A 19,762-nucleotide genomic window follows, 5' to 3' on the forward strand; every position below is an offset into this window, starting at 1 on the left:
ACGTCTCAGCAACCATTTCTCCACGCCCTGAACACCATAGTCCACCACGCCCAGCTGCGTCATGTCTGAGGACCGCCCGGCAGACGACCAGGCCGAGGGCGTCGACGCTGCCGTCGGCCTGCCCTCGGACGCGCTGGCAGAATTGGTACGCCTGGCCGCCGCAAACCGCCTCCTCGGCTACTAACAATCGTGTCGCAGACTACCAACATCCTCGACGACTTGCTGAGCAACATCGTCTTCACCACGGCCCTGTCGTGCCATCGCTCCGAGAAGCTGCTCCGCATGCAGTCGGCGGCTACCCAGGCCGAATCCATCGCCCTCGCCAACCTCGAGCCCCAGTCGCAGAAGCAAAACACGACGGGCGCCACGTCGATACCCATCGCTGAGACATCCGCCGCCAAGTACGAGAACGGACGCGTCTTCCTCAAGGGCAACCCGCTCAAGACGACGCCCGAGATCATATGTCCGCACTGCAAGCTGCCGCGGCTGATGCACCCCATCATGGGCAAGGGCATGCAGAACCCCGACCTGACCAAGGAGTACTGCATGCTGTATCCGTGGGTCCAGCGATCCGGCCACGACGTCTACGGCAACCCGTTCCCCACCGACATGGCTAAGAGCAAGAAGGAACGCGAGCTCATCAAGCAGCAGCAGAAGAACGCCGAAAAGGAGAGCGTGGGCACCCCCGGCTCCCAAGACACCGACATGGCCGGCGGCGACACCAAGGAAATCAAACTAAACACCGGCGGCAAGCCCGCCTCGTACATCCCCTGGCACACCTGCCCCAACTGCAAGCGCAGCTTACTCATAACGCGATTCGCCCAACACCTCGAAAAGTGCCTCGGCATCAGCGGCCGCCAGTCCTCGCGCAACGCCATGGCTAAACTCACCGGTCAAAACGGCACAGGCTCAGGCGTCGGCAACACGCCGCTCGGAAGCCGCATGGGCACCCCTGCGCCTGGCTCCCAAGACCCCTCCGAGAAGACCAAAACAAGCAGTAAATCAAAGGGCATCTCGCCCGTCAAGCGCCTCGCCGCCACCGACGACGCCGACGACTTCGACGCCGACGATACCCCCGAGCGCCGCAAGATGAAGAAAAAGAGCTCGTACATTAAGAAAGCGGACCGCGATAAACCGTCTAACGGGAGTGGCGGTGGCAGTAACGGCACACTGAAAGTCAAGTTAAAAACGGGAAGACCGGATATAGGTGATCGGAAACATAGTGAGAGTAGTGAAAGAGGGGAAGGCAAGCGTGACAGAGATGTCGATGATGTCGGCGGCGATTCACCCAAAAAGAAGAAGATCAAGCTCAGTCTGGGTGGTGCCGGTGCGAAGGAGAGGAGTAGGGCGAGTGCGAGTGTGGAGCCGGGGGGTAGTGTGGCGAGTCCTGGAGAGTAGTGTTCCGAGGGAGAAGAGGAAGAGGAAGAGCAGCGTGTGGCTAGTCCACCACGAGAGTAGAATTCCTCCAAGGATGCTGAGGGGGATACGGATGAAGATGTGGATACGGATGTGGATGTGGATGGGGGGACGGATAGAGATGCGGAGGGAGATACAGATGAAGATTTGGACGGGGAGCGGATGCCGGAATAAAAGATAGGGCTGGGAGTGGGAGTTGTAAAGAACGGCGTGTACGTGTATCAACTGACGAAGCAGAAACATGCATGGATTGCATAGGATCAGGCGTTTTGGGGGTATTTTTCCCCATTTTGGGAATCGGGACGGAAGGGTTTATGGTGTTTGGGCTTCTTTCGTTATACCATGGCATGGGAACTGGGGGGTGTCGAGGTAATGTTCTCGACCCAGTGGCGTTTTTTTGGCATTTTGTCGTTTGAGTTTGAGAGTTGTTGGGTGGAGGGTGGGAGGGGTTTGTATGATTATTTATCTCAGAGAGAGAGGATGTGTAGGTGGAATGGAGAGAAGACTGCTTAGGCGGCATTTTGCTGTTCCTACAAGATTCTGTTCACCGAACTTGTGAAATCGTTTGTCTGACAGTTCTCGCGCACTCCCTCATATCTTATCTACGACTTAGACCCCTTGAAACGATCCCGAAAAGCACCAGATCTCACTAGAAATTTCAGAGCAACCACTATGAAGAATCTTTCATAACATTGCCATAAGCAGTTCATCAATATGGCAAACGTATTCATGATCTCCGATCCTTGTGTATCCCGAAACAGCTATGCTTTCTAGTTGCTGTCTAGTACCAGTCCTTGGAAGCTAGTGTCGCGTATTTGAATACCGGAACTAGCTTTTCCGACAAACAGGCGTGAGCGATGTGCTAAGCTATACTTTGCGAGTCAAAGATAACTTTGAAGATGAACCTGTTGTTTGGTCAAGTATGAAAATGAGCTTAGTCGTTTTTGCAGATCTGTACACGGCTTTTCGCGGAGCAATGTCTAGATGGTGGCTGAGTATCTCGAAGATGGGGATGGGCGATAAAAGTTAGATTAGAGGAGATGTAGTGATTGATGTGCAGAGAGCTTCTTTCCGTAGGCGAAGCATTCTAGTAACGGAGGAGAGTGGTATGTGCAGGCATTGTATGACCGTGTAGATACTTTCTATATTACTCTAGAGGCAGATGTTACTTAAGTTGTCTTATAGAGTGTCTTAATAGATACTTTATAACTTTGTGCTGTCTTAGGGCAGAGAGGATGGAATAGCTTGGTGGAAATGCTCTAGCTTTGTAGACTTCCGGGGAAGGGCTTGGCATACGCCCTGCTACTTACACTTAGGCAGTAGTACGACCAATGATATGATGAACATGCCATAATAGGAGCAAAGGCTGAGATACGAGTGAAGAGGCATTGAAAAAGCTCTTGTATTACTAAGAGACCTGTTCGGAAGGGCGTGTTATCTATATATGCTCGTGGCTGGAGAGAGACAGCCAGCGACGACAAGGTGCACATGCAGGCACGGCCAAACCCCGATGCATCGAACGAATACCATCTCTCCATTGGCCCATTTTTCTTGCATGCCTCTCTCGTCGTACATTAGCTGCTCATACCGACTCTACCTGCAGACATTCCTCCACCCCAATCCGGAAGTGTGCAAAAGTGCACTAGAGCACTACAAGTCATGTGAGTCCCTGTCTTTTCGAACGAATCGAGTCTCTTCAAACTGCTTGCGAGAGTGGGAGTCGATTGCTGCAGAAGAGCAAGCAAGCGAGGGGGCCATAGTGGTGGAAGCCAGAGCCCGGAGGGGTGTCAGGCGGGCTCAGGCTTGGCGCACAGATCTCGCACTGTATATACTCGCACCGCCCACCACGCACCTCCAGACCCCTTCCTCGCTCTTCCTCCCCACTACCCCTCTCCACATAACAATCTCACAACATCTCTTCTTGGTCTTGGAACCAATTTGGAGGACTTGAGAAGGCTTTGAACATCGCTTCGAACACGCTTCTCGCTTTTCCCACAAGACTGGCTGCGTCGATGCCGCCGTCGTCGTCGCCAGCACAACAGTCCGCTCGCCAGGCACCGGCCATGCCAGACCAAAAGCAAGAAGAGGACGAGTATCGTCAGACGACATACCAAAATGGACGCAGTGTCCAGATCGAGGAATCTCGTCGTCGCTCCTGGGCGGTCCGCAAGATCGACTCTCCAGTCCAGACATATGCCGACTTCGTCTTGTATCCCGTGGAGAACGAGCGTACAAGCCCACGAAGCAGACTTCAGCAGGTCGAGCTACCTCACCCCGCACCGAGAGGGTTGGTCGCAGGACCAGGTGAGAGACACGTGACACACGTGACTTCTGCCAAGCATGTGCTGAAAGGAAGGGAGAAGCCAGTGGTCCTTCATGGCGAGGCAAATTCGAGCCAGATATCGCCGGTAGAGTCGAAGGGGGCTTTGCACTTCTCTGCGGGACCATCGCCTCCTCCTACGCCTAGGCTAGGCCGGTTGCCGACGCCTGATCTGGATGAAATGGATGAGGAGGCATCCTTTTGCGATTGTGGTCGAGAACCGCATGTTGTTAAGCGTTGTGCTGAATGTGGCTTGGAGGTCGATCCCTGGTCGGCGTGATCTCCTACTTGACGAGGTTTTTCGGTGTCTCCTTTTCGTGATGGCAGCCTTGGGTCTGGCACCGTGGTTCTTGGCTGTCTTTCTTCTTGATTTTTTCTTGCTCTGGGCTTATCGATGAAAGCCTATATGCCGCGAGCAAGCACGACTCCTTCTTGCTGGTCATGAAGCCGTAGTTCCTTCCTGAACATGCTCTCTTACGACTCCTGGGGCGTTTGGCGTTGGGTTTTCTTGGCAAGAAATAAAGTCGTGATTCGACTCTTAGCGTATCCTTTCCGTAGCTGGGACAATGCTATCCCAAACTGATTGCAGCTGACCTACACGTCTGAAGTGGCCTAGGACGAAAAGGTCATTCCTGTGGCCGTTCGCTTTCTACCACAAAGTATTTGCCAGATTTCCGTTCAGCAGAGCCCAGAACATCCCAGTCCTCAACATCCTTCGCATCCACAGGCGTAGTATCCCGTTGTAGCCGCTTGTGATGCTGTCCTATAACCTTCTCTTTATCCAAAGCATCCCTCAGCGTCTCCAACGTGATCGTCTGCTCTTCTTCTGCAGCCATCGTCTCATCCCGTATAGCCCGCAACGGCTTCACACCCGTTGTATCCACTTCCTGTATCTTGCCCACGAAGTGTAGTTGCGCTGCTAGTGTGTCTAGCATCTTCTGTTCTTGCTCGGCCGTTTCGGGTGGCGGAAGGGCTGATAGGCGGAGGAGATGGTGTAGTTGCTGGGAGGTAATCTGGGGGGCGTCTGGGGCGCGCGTCTTCGGTGGTAGTAGGGACTCGACGGACCATGTGGGCTTTGCTAGAAGTTCTTCGAGTTCGTCGGGATGGATGCCTGTCTTCTTCTGTGCCGGCTTTTCCTTAGTCCACGGATCCTCGTATGATCGTACACGTGAGGGCCTGTATGAGCGTATTTGCAGGTATTGTGAAGGCTTGCAAAACTTCGTGAACGCAAACGCGCGACGTGCCGCCATGATGAATCTGATGCGCGAGGCGGGGTAGGACGTTGGTTGGGACGGAACGAGATTTTCGTTGTAGACCGTGTGATACTTCAGCGCATCGGTATAACGGCGATCTTCCTCTTCTATCGCGACATCCGAGCGACGCTGCTGTGAATGTAAAGTCGTGAAGCTCGAGGCGGCTGCAAACACTAGTGCGGATGTGGTAACGCCGCCGCCGAGGTCACAGCCCTCGCATGGACCAACGTGGGTCGTCATCGCATTGAGACAGCAAGTGCAGCCACCTGTCTCGACCAAAGTTTCAACATAACGTCTGCCTGCACAGTCACATACTCTATTCATCCCCTCTCCTCCTCGTCTACCACCAACTCTAGAAAATACAGCGAACATGGCCGGCGATCCACGAGCGCTGCTGCGACAGGTGGGGCCTACACTCACGACTCAGCCACACAGCAGATAACTGATATCGAGGTGGACAGGCAGAAACATCATTGCAGAAGGCAGGCGGTGGCTTCAGTTTCTTCAGTAACAAGGCAGACAAGTGTATGATACAGACCGCGGCATGTGTGCTCTTTTTGGCTGACGCACGTGATAGATGAGGCAGCCGCAGAGCAGTTTATCGCTGCAGCAAATGCGTTCCGCATGCAAAAGATGGGTATGGGCAGATGTATCCTGTAACACAACGCGAACTTGGAGGTTAACAACAATCAGGCAAGGAGGCAGGCGAGGCTTTCGAAAAGGCAGCATCAGTACAACGTCAGCACCTGAACGAGCCTGATGACGAAGCAAACACGCTCACAGACGCCTTCAGTATGCTTCTACTCTCACGTTGGATTCAGTTTCAACTAACATGACATCAGAGGCCTACCGCAAAGATGATCCGGAAGCAGCTGCGAGGTGTTTAGACAAAGCCATTGCGCATTACTGCGCCAAAGGCAACTTCCGCCGTGCAGCCACTCACAAGCAGAACCTTGCCGAGCTCTACGAAGTCGAGCTTGGTGACAACGCCCGAGCCGGAGCCGCCTACGAGGAAGCGGCTGGCTGGTACGAGAGCGTAAGTACTGTATCATAATACACCCTAAGCCACATGCTAACTTGTCTCTAGGACAACGCTGAAGTATTTCACCCAACACCCAACTTTTTTTGGCAAACCTAACCCACACTCACAGGCACTCGCCAACAAGCTTTGGCTCAAGACCGCTGATCTCGTCGCCTTAGAAGGCAAGGACTACTACAAAGCCATCGAGCTTTACGAGAAGGTTGCAAAGACCTCGATCTCCAACAACCTCATGCGCTGGTCCGTCAAGGAGTACCTCCTCAAAGCTGGTATCTGCCAGTTATGCACAGGCGACCAGGTCGGCGTCAACACTGCGCTTGACAGGTACAGGGAGCTGGATCCAAGCTTCCAGCAGCAGAGGGAGCACGCGCTGCTGGTTGACTTGGCAGGTGCGGTGCAGGAGGGCGACCAGGAGATGTTTGCCGATAAGGTATGTTTTCCCCGGAGTTACACTTTCCGAGTATGTGTTATGTTGACGCGTGATAGTTGTTCCAATTCGACCAGCTGAGCAAGCTCGATAAGTGGAAGACTACGCTGCTGTTGCGGGTCAAGAACACGATTGAAGAGGGTGGCGAGGATTTCTCGTAGGAGCTGATTATTAGGAAGGGTTCCTGCTCTGTATGGCGCTCTAGTTTGCTTTTGTGTTTGGTATAGACAATGCGTCTTTGGGTCCTACGATAGAATGAGATGTCACAACATCGCCACATGAAGCAGGTAGTGAGCACGATGTCTGTATAAATTCATTCATTTGCTATTGAATCATACACGTGCTAGTGTGAAATACCTGCTCCGCTAGAAGACAAGGCTATTATACAAGGAATACGTCGTAAAGCTCGTCGCGCTGCAAGAACACACAAACTCAATGCTCCTATGAAGTCATTGCTTACAACTCCATGTTCTCAACAAGAGGCTGAAGGCGCTCCTTGAGGTCCTCGACGTCGAGCTCCTCACCCTTCCAGAAGACCTGCTCGCCACCAGCAGTCTTGGGTGGGATCAAGACGTTCGAGACGACCTGAATAACACCGTCGCTAGCAACACCGTCATGGACAGTGACGCGCGAGAAGCCATTGATCCTAATCTCAACAAAAGGTCCGTAACGGCCAACATCAACAGCGAGGTTCTTGCCGCAAAGCGCAGTGGGCATGTCGTAATGGTAGCCTCCCGGACGCTCCTGAACAGAATCCTTGTCATCCTTCTTCCGCCCATCGTAGAACGCATCCGAGTAAAGCGTCTCATCAACAACGATGTGGTACTTCAGCAACGCCTTGAGGTACTTCTCGCCGTACTTTGAGAACAAGAAAGCGTTGGCGCGCGCACCAAGTTTCTGGAACGCAAAGTTGTTGGGGGCGAAGAAGGTTCCGCCGTTGTGTTCGTACTCCGTGCTGTTCATCTTGTCGAAAAGATCCGTCTTTCCTAGACCCAGCTCGAGCGTGCTGAACTCGCCGGGGAGCAGGTCGATGATGGAGGCGACGTTGGGGGGAGGCACGAGGATGGAGTCGACGCCGTGGACGACGCCGTTGGTGCCGAAGATGTTGACGGCTACGAGGCGGCTGTAGAAGTTGATTGCGGGGCCCTTGAGTGTGACCCGGACGGTTAGGCGCTGGGAGTGGCCAAGAAGGTGCTTGGGTTCGTAGAGGGTTGGGATGGTGTAGGTCTTGAGTACGCGGCCGGCAGGGTACAAGTCGTCGGTGACGTGGTACAGGAGGATGTCCTTCAGAACCTCCTTGGAGGGCTTGTGGTGGTGCTCAGGGATCTTCTCAAAGGCTTCGTCTGTGGGGGCGAAAACGGTGTAGTTTGCCTTGGTGCTGTTGAGCGCCTCGACAATGTCGTCAAACTCATTGATCCACTTTGCGAGCTTTGTAGTGTATTTGCTCTCGTTGATGAGCTCGTAGACTGTGCGGTTCGGCTTCTGGTCGTGCGGAGGGTGGTGAGGTCCGCCGTGGTGTGGCGGTCCATCGTGACCGTGGTGAGGGTCCTCAAATTCAACGACACTGTCGTCGAATTGGCTTCCCTCTAACCACGACTCAACGTCGGCGCCAGCATGATGGATCTTGCTGTAAACATCCTTGGCACCGTCCTTGACCTTGCTGAACGCATCGTCAAGCACGCTCTGGGCGTTGTCAAAAACATTGTGAGCGCCATCGACGAGCTGCTTTCCAGACTTCTCAATGTTGATGTTGGAGAAGACTTCCGGTTCGGTAATGACAAATGCAGTCGCCAGAGGCAAGACTGGTACAACGCGTGAGAACCGCATGGTGACCTAGTGATTGATGGGGAATCGGGGGATGGGGAAAAGTTGGTAGAGGGACACAGGTAAGATGTAGCTAGGCAGCGAAGCTAAAGAGTAAGCCGAGTCGATTACAACACCACTGCGTGGCGACGTTATTGGGGGGCGGAGCGTCGGTAACTGACCCGCTTGTTTGGGTGTCGGACTACAAGGCGGACGAATCCAACGAACCAGAATTGTGCCGGGTGGGATAGAGGAAGATGCTGCAGCAATGGTTGGACAGCTTCGCTTTCGTATTCACTCGTGTACCTAGGTATAAACACCCAGCTTCAAGGTATGTTTCCAACGCACCGTCGAGGCCTCGCGGCCGCGTGCTGTACGTACCAGGCTGTTAAGGACGCGTCAGTCGATCTTCCCCGCGTTTCCACGGCGGAGGCGGATGTGCTGGATGGCGACGGCGTGACTACGTCATGATCACCGATCTATCTCACCACCCGAAACTTTGAGTGTTTCGTAGCCTTCAACCGGGTAAGTCTACGATCTCAGATCCAGCTTTTGGGATGCTCTAGCGGATGTGTATACACTTCCCCTGGGAATCTCCAACATCCGATGCGCATGGGATGCTTGGAGGTGTCGGGCTCATCACGTGATGACGCGCTGTCGGCGAAACGAAGCACCGGAGGGGTTTCGTCATCGACCCATCAATAGCACAAACACATCAGGGCTACTTGCTTCCGGCTAATGCTACAACGCCGGTTCGTCACCATGCGTTATTTTCGCTCTGCGCTTTCTCTGCAAGGTACGAGGCTAGATCAGCCAGTACCAGAAGCCGACGCGTATGCTGTTACTTTGTTTGCCGGTTCTCCGGTTGAGCACATAGCCAACACCCGCAGTGGGCCGCGGAAATGCATCCTTCATTGGCTGCCATGGCTTCAACGGGGCCTTTTCACTGCCAGAAACAAGCTTTTTACCAAGCAAATGTCAAGCTTTTCAGACTGGGTTCTGCCTGGGCTGCATGTTCGAGTTTTTGCTGCAGTGCCGGTGTGTCTGCGAGCGACAACGGACGTAATGTGTCGTCATGCCCATGTACGCTGTCTACGTGTACCAGCAAACACTCGTATAAGACTGAAATTCTCTGCCCGATACATGCAAAACTTGTACCAATTCCAATCTGTACTAACATAAACTCCGTCTTCGAACATTCATCACCATGGCCGGACTCGCTAGACACGTTGACACCGATGAGCTCCTCGAGACTCTGAAGGACCACCCCATGCACAAGGCTGGAGGCCACAAAGCTTCGAGTCGGGCGACATCACACATTACACCATACTCGAGTCGCTACGCCGCTGGCACCGAGCTGTCGAAATTCAAGATTCCCCACGATGGTGCTCCAGCGGACGTTGTCCATCAATTGCTCAAAGATGAGCTTGATCTGGACGGACGCCCAAGCTTGAACTTGGCGTCTTTCGTCGGAACCTACATGGAGAAGGAAGCAGAGCAGCTCATGATCGAGAACTTGTCGAAGAACATGTCAGACGCTGACGAGTACCCCGCAATGATGGATATGCACGCACGGTGTGTTTCCATCATTGCTAATATGTGGGGAGCACAGAAGGGCGAGAAGGCCATCGGATCAGCGACTACTGGTTCGAGTGAGGCTATCCATTTGGGTGGACTTGCAATGAAGCGTCGCTGGCAAGAGAAGAGAAGGGCAGAGGGCAAGGACACTTCGAACCCCAACATCATCATGGGCGCAAACGCACAAGTCGCGCTAGAGAAGTTTGCAAGGTACTTTGAGGTTGAATCACGTATCCTGCCCGTAAGCGAGGAATCGTCTTACCGTCTGGATCCCAAGCTGGTGAAAGAGAACATTGACGAGAACACTATCGGTGTGTTTGTTATCCTCGGTTCCACATATACCGGACATTACGAGCCCGTCGAAGAGATCTCCGATATCCTGGACGCTTTCGAGAAGGAGACTGGTAACGATATTCCCATCCATGTGGATGCAGCATCCGGTGGCTTTATTGCCCCCTTCACCCACGCAAAGGCTGGCAAGAAGTGGAACTTCGAGCTGCCGCGAGTCAAATCCATCAATACCAGTGGACACAAGTTCGGTCTCGTCTATGCTGGCGTCGGCTGGATTATCTGGCGAGACGAAAGCTACCTTCCCAAGCACTTGATCTTCGAGCTCCACTACTTGGGTGGAACAGAAGAGTCATACACTCTGAACTTCTCCCGTCCAGGAGCCCAGATCATCGCGCAATACTACAACCTGATCCACCTGGGATTCTCTGGCTACCGCGCCATTATGGAAAACATGTTGGCCAACGCACGGCTACTGAGTAGGGCGCTCGAGCACACGGGCTGGTACCGTTGCGTCAGCGACATCCACCGCAAGAAGGGCGACTTCAAGTACGAGGCGGGCAAGAAGCAATTCGACGAAGGCGACACAAGTGCAGACTACAACGCCGGTCTCCCCGTCGTAGCCTTCACGCTCACCGACGAGTTCCACAAAGACTTCCCCCACGTCAAGCAGGAAGCAGTCAGCAACCTGCTCCGCGCCAAGCAATACATCATCCCCAACTACCCGCTCCCGCCCGGCGAAGACAAGACCGAGATCCTGCGAGTAGTCGTCAGAGAGAGTCTGTCACTTGACATGATCGACAGACTCGTTACGGATATCTGTGGCGTTACCGAGATGCTGATGAAGACGGATGCGGTTGATCTTGCAGCGTTCCAGCCTGGCGCCAGCCCGAGTATCGAGAAGACGCATGCTAATAAGGGATTGAGGAAGGAGCATAAGCACAAGGCGCAGAGGCCGAGCTCGGATGGCGTGTATCGGACGGTTTGTTAGATGGATCTCGCGATCGGAGATGTGGCGGACGCGGGCTGTGCGGGTGGCGTGGGGGAGGGATGGAACGATGATCAGACCATGGTGGGAGGGAGGCTTGGGAGGCGTTTGTGGCTGTTGGAGGGGATCAGTCGAGTGTCTGTGGTGGAGTAATGGATGTGTATTGATGAGCTTGTCAAACACGATTAGACATATTTGATGTAACGAGCATCTTCTCGTCACTCTAATGTCGTTTGCTGGAACCTCGTCTTCTCTGACTAGATCGACTGGCAAATGTGATGTTAGTTTGAGCAGTCTGCCTCTGAATAGCGTTGACGTAGGCTCATAATCATATGCCTCAAACAGATATCCTGTTCGAATGTATATTACTGAATGGTGTTTGCAAGATAGACTGTGGCTGACACAAGGATTCAAGCTCATTCTCAAGTTATTGAACAAGTGCTAACTGCGCATGTTCCGTATAAGCCTATCGCGATTGGGAGTCATACGAGCAGTGTTTGTGTTGGTTCAACTTGGTCTTGAACTTTCTGATGCCTGTTGTTTCCGCAGTGGCGCAGTTCCTCTTGCGTGCGTGGGGGAACGATGCTTCCCCGTCGTCAATCACTATGTGGCACTGCTACAGCTATCGCAACTATTGGTGCCCGCAATGATGAACGCTTTACCTTGTGCCTTGTATGAGGCATTTTTACTAGACATGCGTCGATTGCCTTGGTGTAGGTTTGATTTTCAGTGTGGTGTAAGACCTTGTTTAGATTAACAGGCAGCATGGCGGAGATACAGTATGCTCAGGGCCCGGTTGCCTGCAGTTTACAGTTTTGGGATACGATAACCTTGGAAAGAAGGAGTGGTTCACAGTCGCGCTAGGCCTAATCTGGAGCCATGTGGTGAAGGTGTGAAGTTGTGAATCGTTGAACTGGCCGTTCTCGTAGCTTTGACCATGTATCTTCATTAAGATGGTTTATCTGGGCGTTTCATGGCATATCATGTTGACTTTGAAGACTGGTTCGGAGTTCCCTAGAGACTTGGCGCGCTTGGTGCATTCCAAGGTTCCTTCAGCCAGCTATCGCCGTTCTCCTACGAGATGGCGCGGCCCATGCCCAACACATGGCTCAACCACGATCACCAGCAAGACTGTCCCCTTCCATCGACGCACACGTCTGTGATACCCTGCGCAGTCGACCACTCTATCCGAAACTCGCAGCTATTGGACCACGAATGCAACGGCGGCATACACATGCTGCAGGCTCATCACTACCAGCACTTGGTGATGGGGTGCATAATACAGTGTAGAGGGCAAGCGAGGTGGCACTGCATTAAACAGTCTTTGGCCATGGTCTGCGAGTCGGCGAGACATCGGACAGCCTGGGAGCGGAGCATGCCAGGTGTCATGTCATACCTCGAGCCGGGTCGCAGCCACGTGCCCCTTGCGGTACCTGGCACACGATTTCCGCTCCGAATCGACGAATATCGAGATCAAGCTGCACGATCAACGCTGCTAAGATGAACGATTAGCGGTCCCTGCGCGGCTGCTTTGGGCGCCGAACCGTCTAGAACTCAGGTGGTCGCTAGCCAGTCGCGGCATGGCGCATGCAATGCACGTCTCGCGATCGCTCCGTACTTCCATGACAGCACGACCATCGCCAGCTTTACGCTCCCTACGAACGCTCGGCCCGTCCCCAAGTCGCTCGTTTTGCGTCCCTGCAGCGGCCATAGCGAATTGTGGCGGCGCGCTAGGCCGTCCCTCACGTCATAATCCTGGTTGGCGATGCTGCAGCAAGCATCACCAATCTTGAACCGGATCTCCTCAGTTTCGACCATCTGTACCCCTTCCGGTGGAGAATACCTGATATGGCTGACAGATGACATTTAGGGCACCTTTTAGTGTCCAGCGGCCTCGTGCCCTAGAAATTTCGGTGAGAGCCCCATTGTCGCCTTCATAGGGTCATGACGTCCCACAGGCCCTGAAGCTTCTCTTTCGCCTGCGGCACCGCAATGCTCCCGACTCTCCACTACCAGGTCTTCTATGAATCGTGACCTTGATGTTACGACGTAGTTGCTCCTGGCCGCCGTGCAACACCTGCGATTTATTTGTTTGTTCCGATTGTTGCACTCGCAATTTTAGTGCTGCCGACGACGAGCCTCCGATTATGTCCAGCCGCATTCCTCGCATCTTGCTCTATGTACTCAGTCGCGACGTCCGCCTTTCAGACAATCCTGCCTTCCATGCCGCCTCCCTCCACGCCGCGCGCCCAACTTCCGCGAGAAACTCTCCAAATGGTGACAGACGGCACCGCGATGACTCGCTGACCTCGGAACACGGCGGCGCAAACTTTACGCACCTCTTACCCGTATACGTTTTTCCCGCCAACCAAATCGAAGTGTCCGGCTTCCTCTCCTCCCCAACCGACAAAAGCCCGTACCCTGAGGCGCGCAGTGAGGTGGCCAAAGTATGGCGGACAGGACCCCATCGCGTGCAATTCATAGCGGATGGCGTGTGGGATCTCAAGGAAAAGATTGCGGGGCTGAACTGCGGCTCTGGACTGGAGATGCGCGTGGGCAGAACTCCTGAGGTGGTTTCCGACATACTCGACTGGTATTCCAAAGGCGAGCACGAGGGCAAGATTAGCGGCATCTGGATGACCGCCGACGACAACACAGAAGAGAAGAAGGAGGTGGACAGCGTAAAGAAACTCGCAGAAGAGCATGGAGTAGATTTCAAGGCCTGGGCCGACGAGAAGTACTACATAGACGAGTAAGTTTTGCCTGAAACGTCTGTCTGCGTCTGGGAGAGTATGCTAACGCGCAACAGTCGCGATTTACCCTACGACAAGATCTCCGACCTACCAAATGTATATACCTCATTCCGGAAAGGACTCGAACCACTGCGCGACCGACCTCGCCAAACTCTACCCACGCCGTCCCAACTTCCACCGCTACCGCCGAGCATACCGCCCCAAAAACAACCATTTACCATACCCTCGTCTTTGGAAAAGCTGAAGAGAGTTTTGATGTCTCCACTTGAGCACGACAAAACATATACCCTGACCTGGCCACCACAATGGCCCACCGATGCTCAGTCAGCGCATCCTTTCTCGGGAGGAGAAACTGCTGGTCTGAATCGCATAAACCATCTCATCAGCTCTGGAGCTATGAGCTCGTACAAGGAGACAAGAAATGGCATGCTTGGTCTCGATTTCAGCACTAAGCTTTCAGCCTACCTTGCTCAAGGTCACATCACCGCCAGGCAGGTCCATTGGGCGATGCTCGATTTTGAGGAAGGGCGTGGCCCTGGCGAAAAGATAGCTGGCTACGGAAAGGGTGAGAATGCCGGAACAGCAGCTGTACGTTTCGAGCTGTTATGGAGAGACTACATGCGACTATGCATGAGAAAGTTTGGACATAAGATGTTCAGTCTATACGGCATCCAAGATCGCGGTACCAAAGGCAACAAGGGAGAGTCGCAAACAAAGAAGTGGAAACGATTAGACAAGTCTGGTGGTGCTGGGGACGATCCAGCCAAGACGCTTGAATCTTTCCAACGGTTCCGATCTGGACGCACTGGAGTCGGTCTCATCGACGCGTCAAACCGCGAACTCTTCGTCACCGGGTACACGTCGAACCGCGCGCGGCAAAACGTCGCCTCTTTCCTGTCGTCACACCTGAACATAGATTGGAGAGTCGGAGCCGAGTGGTACGAATGCTTCCTCGTGGACTACGACCCCGCTAGTAACTGGGGCAATTGGCAATACGTCGCCGGCGTCGGCAACGACCCTCGGCAAGGCCGCGTCTTCAACCCCGTCAAACAAGCACTCGACTACGACAAGCACGGCGAATACATCAAAGCATGGGTACCGGAACTACGAGGTATCAAGTTGACACGAACGGTCGGTCCCGGAAAGGAAGAAATAGATCAACAACGACTGATGGGTCTCTACCAAGCCTGGAAGCTCAGTGATTGGGAGAAGCAGAACTTGGGTCTGAAGGGCGTTGACTGGGTCGAACAGCCGCTCACTAGGATACAATTCCAAGTTGGCCGCGGACGTGGTGGCGGTGGACAAGATGGGAGGTCGAAACGAGGTGGTGGAGGCGGAGGCGGAGGCATGCCTTGGCGGGGGAGAGGAGGAGGAGGTCGTGGCCAGGGTCCTGATCGCAACTCTCGACGTAGGGACGATGATGGTCCTACCATTGTGAGCAGTGAGCGAGCTTGAGTATCGCGCTTTGCTACAACCTGTCGATTCCCCACCCCGTTTCTGTATGATACTTCGCGTGTGCTCTTGCTTACAGCCTCGCGTGATTTCAAATGCATTTTCAGTACTCTTCGCTTATTCGTGCCGTTTGCTTGTGAAGCTTCCCATCTGTTTCACTTTCGTCACGAGACAGTGATGCGTCATCATTCGTCTTGCGAACATCATGTCCCGCAATATAGCTCTTGAGACTCTTGTCGTCACCGGAATAATGGTAGGTCACTAAAAACGAATGTTCTAAGCATCTCGCACATTACCTAGGTATTGCGACACTTGTATGTTAGTCTACTGTACGGTGAACCCATCATCTTTCTTTCGCCATTCCATCTGCCCAGACAGACGCAATTCAGTATCGAGGACATACTTCCAACATGACAGAAATATTCCCGACCGTTGTAATTACTAAAACGCAACGCCACTATAAACGCAACTACGTTTCCATAGCCGCAACCCACCTACACTCTTTCCCCAACAACAAAGTCAGCATTCCCAGTCGCCCACAGGTCTCGTATGTCACCCATATACGCACCGTGCAACACTCCCTTCCCCTCATCTCCCCCAAGGCCCCCAAATCGGTGAGGCCCAACCCCGCCAGCAACTACTACTACACTAACTACCGGGACGGGAACATGATGACGCGCATGCCCCGGCCCAACGCCACAGCAGATCATCATTATTGAGAAAAGGACGCTTAGTAGCGCCAATCGAAAGAGGCCAAACGGGTGCTTTGGCGTTACTTCCAAACTCAAAGGACACACTTTACGGGTATAGGAATAAAATACACGGCTTGCGACTGGCTGGTTCTATGGTCTGCATATCAATATTCAATATTCACGTGTCACTGGTTGGAAAATGTCTCATGCGTAAGACGGGGTAGACGGGTGAGTTCGTAGGATGCCTAGGTAGGATAGGCTGGCAGCGTCTTGCCCCGTTGGCCAAGGTTCCGCGATGGTCTCCCGCAGTCCATAGTTTGCGGTCTATCTACGAGAGGGTGTGATGGGCGGTAGTTCGCCGCTTTCTGGTAGGTATGTAGTTGATGACGTGTGGGTGGGAAGATTGGGCCATGACCGTTGCGTACGTATGCCCTTTTGAGATTCAGACATCGTTTTGCTGATGTACAGTTTCTAGTCGTCTGGTAGGTTATGATGTGTGATGCTGTGTAGATTGATTTGCCGTGAAGACACATCGCTTTGAGCCTGCTCGTGTATTGCAGCAGCTTTTGCACGGAAGGGTAACTTGATTTCTAGGTTATGCGAAGTAGCCTGTTTGCTTGAGATTATCCTACTACCTACAAAAGTCGCGTGTACGAGATTTTCGATCGCTCACTCAACTCCTTAGCTTGACATGCAATTTTTGGGTCGAAAATCTACTGTCGTAAGCAGCGAATGAGCTGTGTAAGGTCAGCGTTACGCCCGGAAAGCCGTGTTTCGTCAATATTCAACTCAGTTGCTAGTCGTGTTCGGTCATGCTCAACGTAGCCGCGTCTTTACGAAGAGTCATGATGGAGAATATCCAATGACGACACTCCATGCTCGGATCGTGTGCCGTTGCATCGCTACATCATCAGTCCGTCACTGTTCATGTCAGAAGGGCTCACGCGGTTTGCGATCCAGCTAGCAGCCCGGCCTCGTCATGCTTCAGCTCTTCTACTTGACCTGTCAGCGTTTTCTCAAATGCATAGTGCGCCTAACTGCACTGCACCGGTGTAAGTCTCACTCATACACAACACTCAAAGTATCACAGGCACCAGGAACATGTGTGACGGAATTAATTTTCTTGTTAAGCCACAGCATCTAAAAGCCATGATCCGAAATAAACTACTATACAAACGATGATCTCAGAGTGCAACGTCCATTAACGCGACTATTAAAACCCAAACTTCAGTGCAGACCAAGGCAGGTGGAGGTCCAGATTTGAAATGTGCGCGAAAATATATGCATGAAGAACAAAGTGACGCTTTTTTGGTGGTAGTATTGAGCCCTCGCAGACGATGTCGATCGATGACGAGGTCTATGCCGATTACAAGACCATGATAGACATGCAGACAAAAGACTGGCAAAATCTGGCCTGATAGCTCGAACAGACCGAATTATGGGTTATCGATCAAGAGATAGCAAGCGTAAAGTGAACAATCAGCTGTCGACTTTGTTGCGCGGACGTGTGGGGGTTTGCAGGAAGATTCATCCTTGGAAAGAGCATAGTCGAAGCGAGGATCAGCTCACACAATGCAGGCGACAGCGATGACAAGAGTTGAGTCGTGGCCTTTGTCGTTGAACAGCCCCAAGCTCCAGAAGCTTTCTCGACGGAGGAGCACTCAGCGCATAGTAATGCAAGCAACAAGGCGAGGCCGGCTACGCGCAAGTCAAGAAGAAGATTTCGAAGATAGTCCAGGGTCATCGGGCGGATTATCATGCCAGGCGCATCAAAGTTCCAAGCATTCGGGTCATGCAAACAGGGCAGCATTCGGCGAAGGTTCAGCAAAATGTGCATCGGTCACGGCAACTAAGCGACGCTTATGCGCCGGGAGGGCCTTGGGCTCCTTGACCGCCCTGTTGTTGCTGGGCGATGGACGCATACCACATTGCAAGGTAGTTTTGGTAGCCGCCGTAGACAGCGTATGGGTCAGCAGAAGCAGCACCACCTGCATCGGGTGCAGCTGCTTGAGGAGGCTGCGCGGCCGCGGCGGGCTGTCCATATGAAGGTGTCTGCTGGTGTGAGTATCCATTGTCGTTGTTTCCGTTGTCACGTCGTCGTGAGTTGTTCTTCTCTCGCTACATGATATTAGCATCCGTGTAGTACGTCATACAGCGAACAGACTTACCACTTGGTCGACCTTTTCCCAGATAGCTCGCTTAGCATCGTCAATGGCTTGACGGGTTCCGACAAGACCAATCTCGCGCTCAATGTCTGCGCCAGAAGCTTGTGATACGTTGATCTTGCAGCCAGTCTCTGATTGCATGGACTTGATAGTTTCACCACCTATAAATCGTTAATAAGACAACCACAACATGTGCAAAGCGATGTTACCTTTGCCAATAATCATGCCAACAGCATCAGAGGGAACATGAATGCTATCATTGATCTTGCCAGCTCCAGCGCCTCCAGCAGCACCTCCACCGTAGGGATCAAAGTTATCACGCCTGGTGAATGCTTGCTGCGGCGGCGCGGCGGCAGCGCCACCTTCCATTTGCTTAGTGTCACTGTCGACAATCTCCATGATGAGCTCCTTGGCATGTGCGGCAGCAGTGGGACTTCCGATGAGGTTCACAGGTCGCAGACCATTCACGCTCTTGTTTTCACCGACAATGTTGACGTGGCAGCCACTGCGCTCTTGCAGATCACGGATAGTCTCACCGCCACGGCCGATGATGAGACCAACAGTACGATCAGGCACCATAATTTGCGACGACTGTTCACCCTCACGAAGAGCGGGCTGTTGCTGGCCAACCATTTTAGCGGCGGGTCGGGCATTGCGGCCAGTCTCACGAGCAGGATTGCCGCCATTTTCTTCGATGATGCGGTTGATCTCGCGCTTAGCACTGATACGAGCACCCGGGCTACCGGTTATACGACACTCGCGCTGAGGTCCAGCCTCGGGGCCGTTGATGAATTGAATGCGGGTTTGAGATTCTTGTTCAATGCGGCGGAGACTCTCACCTTGACGTCCAATGACAAGGCCAACCAACGAAGAGTCAATGAGAATCACCTCAGAGTTGTCATTAGCAGGGGGCGAACGTGCCTGCCCGTACTGCTGCGAAGGAGAGAAGGTGTCACGCCTAGGAGGAGAGCGATCACGTTCACGTCCATAGCCACCTCGGCGCTCATCACGACGCTCATCGCGGTATGGGTTGTAGCTTTCACGCACGGGTTCTCGGCGCGCTGGGGACCGCGAGCGCGACCGAGAACGTCGGTAGGGCTGGCGTCCGCTTAGTCGCGGGTCTTCTTGATAAGCTGGAGCTGTGTAAGTTTGCGCTGGGACACCATAACCAGACCAAGACTCAGGTATACCTGGACGCGCTTCGTGTGCAAGGCCCTTCTGAGCCGCAAAGCCGCGCGCCTTGGCCAGCGCATCCTGGATGCTGACTGAGCCGGAGCTTACGGGCTTGATAGCGCTGAGATCAAGACTGCCAGAGTGTGTGGGAGGAGGGAAGTTGTATCCGGGCATGGCGGGCGGGGTGGCAGTGGGCATTGCGCCTGGGAAGCCTGGGGGAAGGCCTTGGGGAGGGGCATGTTGCGCCTGGGGAGGCTGCTGGGGCGTCTGCGATGGGGTCGTCGAGGGACGTCCAGCAGCTACAAGGGCAGTCAGTACAAACGTCGTGGGCGTGGTGAGAGTGTGAGCGACATACCGAGCGCCGCCAGGATGGCGTTGAGATCGGGGGGAGCGGCCATCGGAAATGCGCGCGACC

At 53.5% G+C, this 19,762-nt stretch overlaps 7 protein-coding genes across 7 annotated transcripts; 4 read left to right on the forward strand and 3 right to left on the reverse strand.

Annotated features, from left to right (window-relative positions):
* Positions 1 to 61: 61 nt before the first annotated feature.
* On the forward strand, positions 62 to 1,398 carry J4E92_003059 (uncharacterized protein; the record flags this gene model as incomplete). The annotated part of the gene is made up of 2 exons (XM_051494459.1): positions 62 to 145; positions 199 to 1,398. The coding sequence occupies 2 exons, from the start codon at positions 62 to 64 to the stop codon at positions 1,396 to 1,398; spliced, it is 1,284 nt and encodes a 427-aa protein (XP_051354752.1).
* Positions 1,399 to 4,362: 2,964 nt separating this feature from the next.
* Positions 4,363 to 4,986, reverse strand: J4E92_003060 (uncharacterized protein; the record flags this gene model as incomplete). Its single annotated transcript, XM_051494460.1, has 1 exon — positions 4,363 to 4,986. One exon carries the CDS (start codon positions 4,984 to 4,986, stop codon positions 4,363 to 4,365), a length of 624 nt encoding a protein of 207 aa, XP_051354753.1.
* Positions 4,987 to 5,359: 373 nt separating this feature from the next.
* Positions 5,360 to 6,616, forward strand: J4E92_003061 (uncharacterized protein; the record flags this gene model as incomplete). The annotated part of the gene is made up of 8 exons (XM_051494461.1): positions 5,360 to 5,392; positions 5,451 to 5,514; positions 5,567 to 5,626; positions 5,683 to 5,781; positions 5,832 to 6,025; positions 6,077 to 6,088; positions 6,141 to 6,458; positions 6,515 to 6,616. 8 exons carry the CDS (start codon positions 5,360 to 5,362, stop codon positions 6,614 to 6,616), a joined length of 882 nt encoding a protein of 293 aa, XP_051354754.1.
* A 295-nt stretch (positions 6,617 to 6,911) lies between these two features.
* J4E92_003062 (uncharacterized protein) lies at positions 6,912 to 8,282 on the reverse strand (the record flags this gene model as incomplete). The annotated part of the gene is made up of 1 exon (XM_051494462.1): positions 6,912 to 8,282. The coding sequence occupies one exon, from the start codon at positions 8,280 to 8,282 to the stop codon at positions 6,912 to 6,914; it is 1,371 nt and encodes a 456-aa protein (XP_051354755.1).
* Positions 8,283 to 9,465: 1,183 nt separating this feature from the next.
* J4E92_003063 (uncharacterized protein) lies at positions 9,466 to 11,115 on the forward strand (the record flags this gene model as incomplete). Its single annotated transcript, XM_051494463.1, has 1 exon — positions 9,466 to 11,115. One exon carries the CDS (start codon positions 9,466 to 9,468, stop codon positions 11,113 to 11,115), a length of 1,650 nt encoding a protein of 549 aa, XP_051354756.1.
* Positions 11,116 to 13,259: 2,144 nt separating this feature from the next.
* Positions 13,260 to 15,320, forward strand: J4E92_003064 (uncharacterized protein; the record flags this gene model as incomplete). The annotated part of the gene is made up of 2 exons (XM_051494464.1): positions 13,260 to 13,864; positions 13,922 to 15,320. The coding sequence occupies 2 exons, from the start codon at positions 13,260 to 13,262 to the stop codon at positions 15,318 to 15,320; spliced, it is 2,004 nt and encodes a 667-aa protein (XP_051354757.1).
* Positions 15,321 to 17,869: 2,549 nt separating this feature from the next.
* Positions 17,870 to 19,745, reverse strand: J4E92_003065 (uncharacterized protein; the record flags this gene model as incomplete). Its single annotated transcript, XM_051494465.1, has 4 exons — positions 17,870 to 18,127; positions 18,178 to 18,335; positions 18,384 to 19,646; positions 19,703 to 19,745. The coding sequence occupies 4 exons, from the start codon at positions 19,743 to 19,745 to the stop codon at positions 17,870 to 17,872; spliced, it is 1,722 nt and encodes a 573-aa protein (XP_051354758.1).
* Positions 19,746 to 19,762: the final 17 nt, after the last annotated feature.

Source organism: Alternaria infectoria (genome assembly GCF_024043175.1).
Source record: "Alternaria infectoria strain BMP 0036 chromosome Unknown scaffold_4, whole genome shotgun sequence".
Taxonomy (NCBI): Eukaryota; Fungi; Ascomycota; class Dothideomycetes; order Pleosporales; family Pleosporaceae; genus Alternaria; species Alternaria infectoria.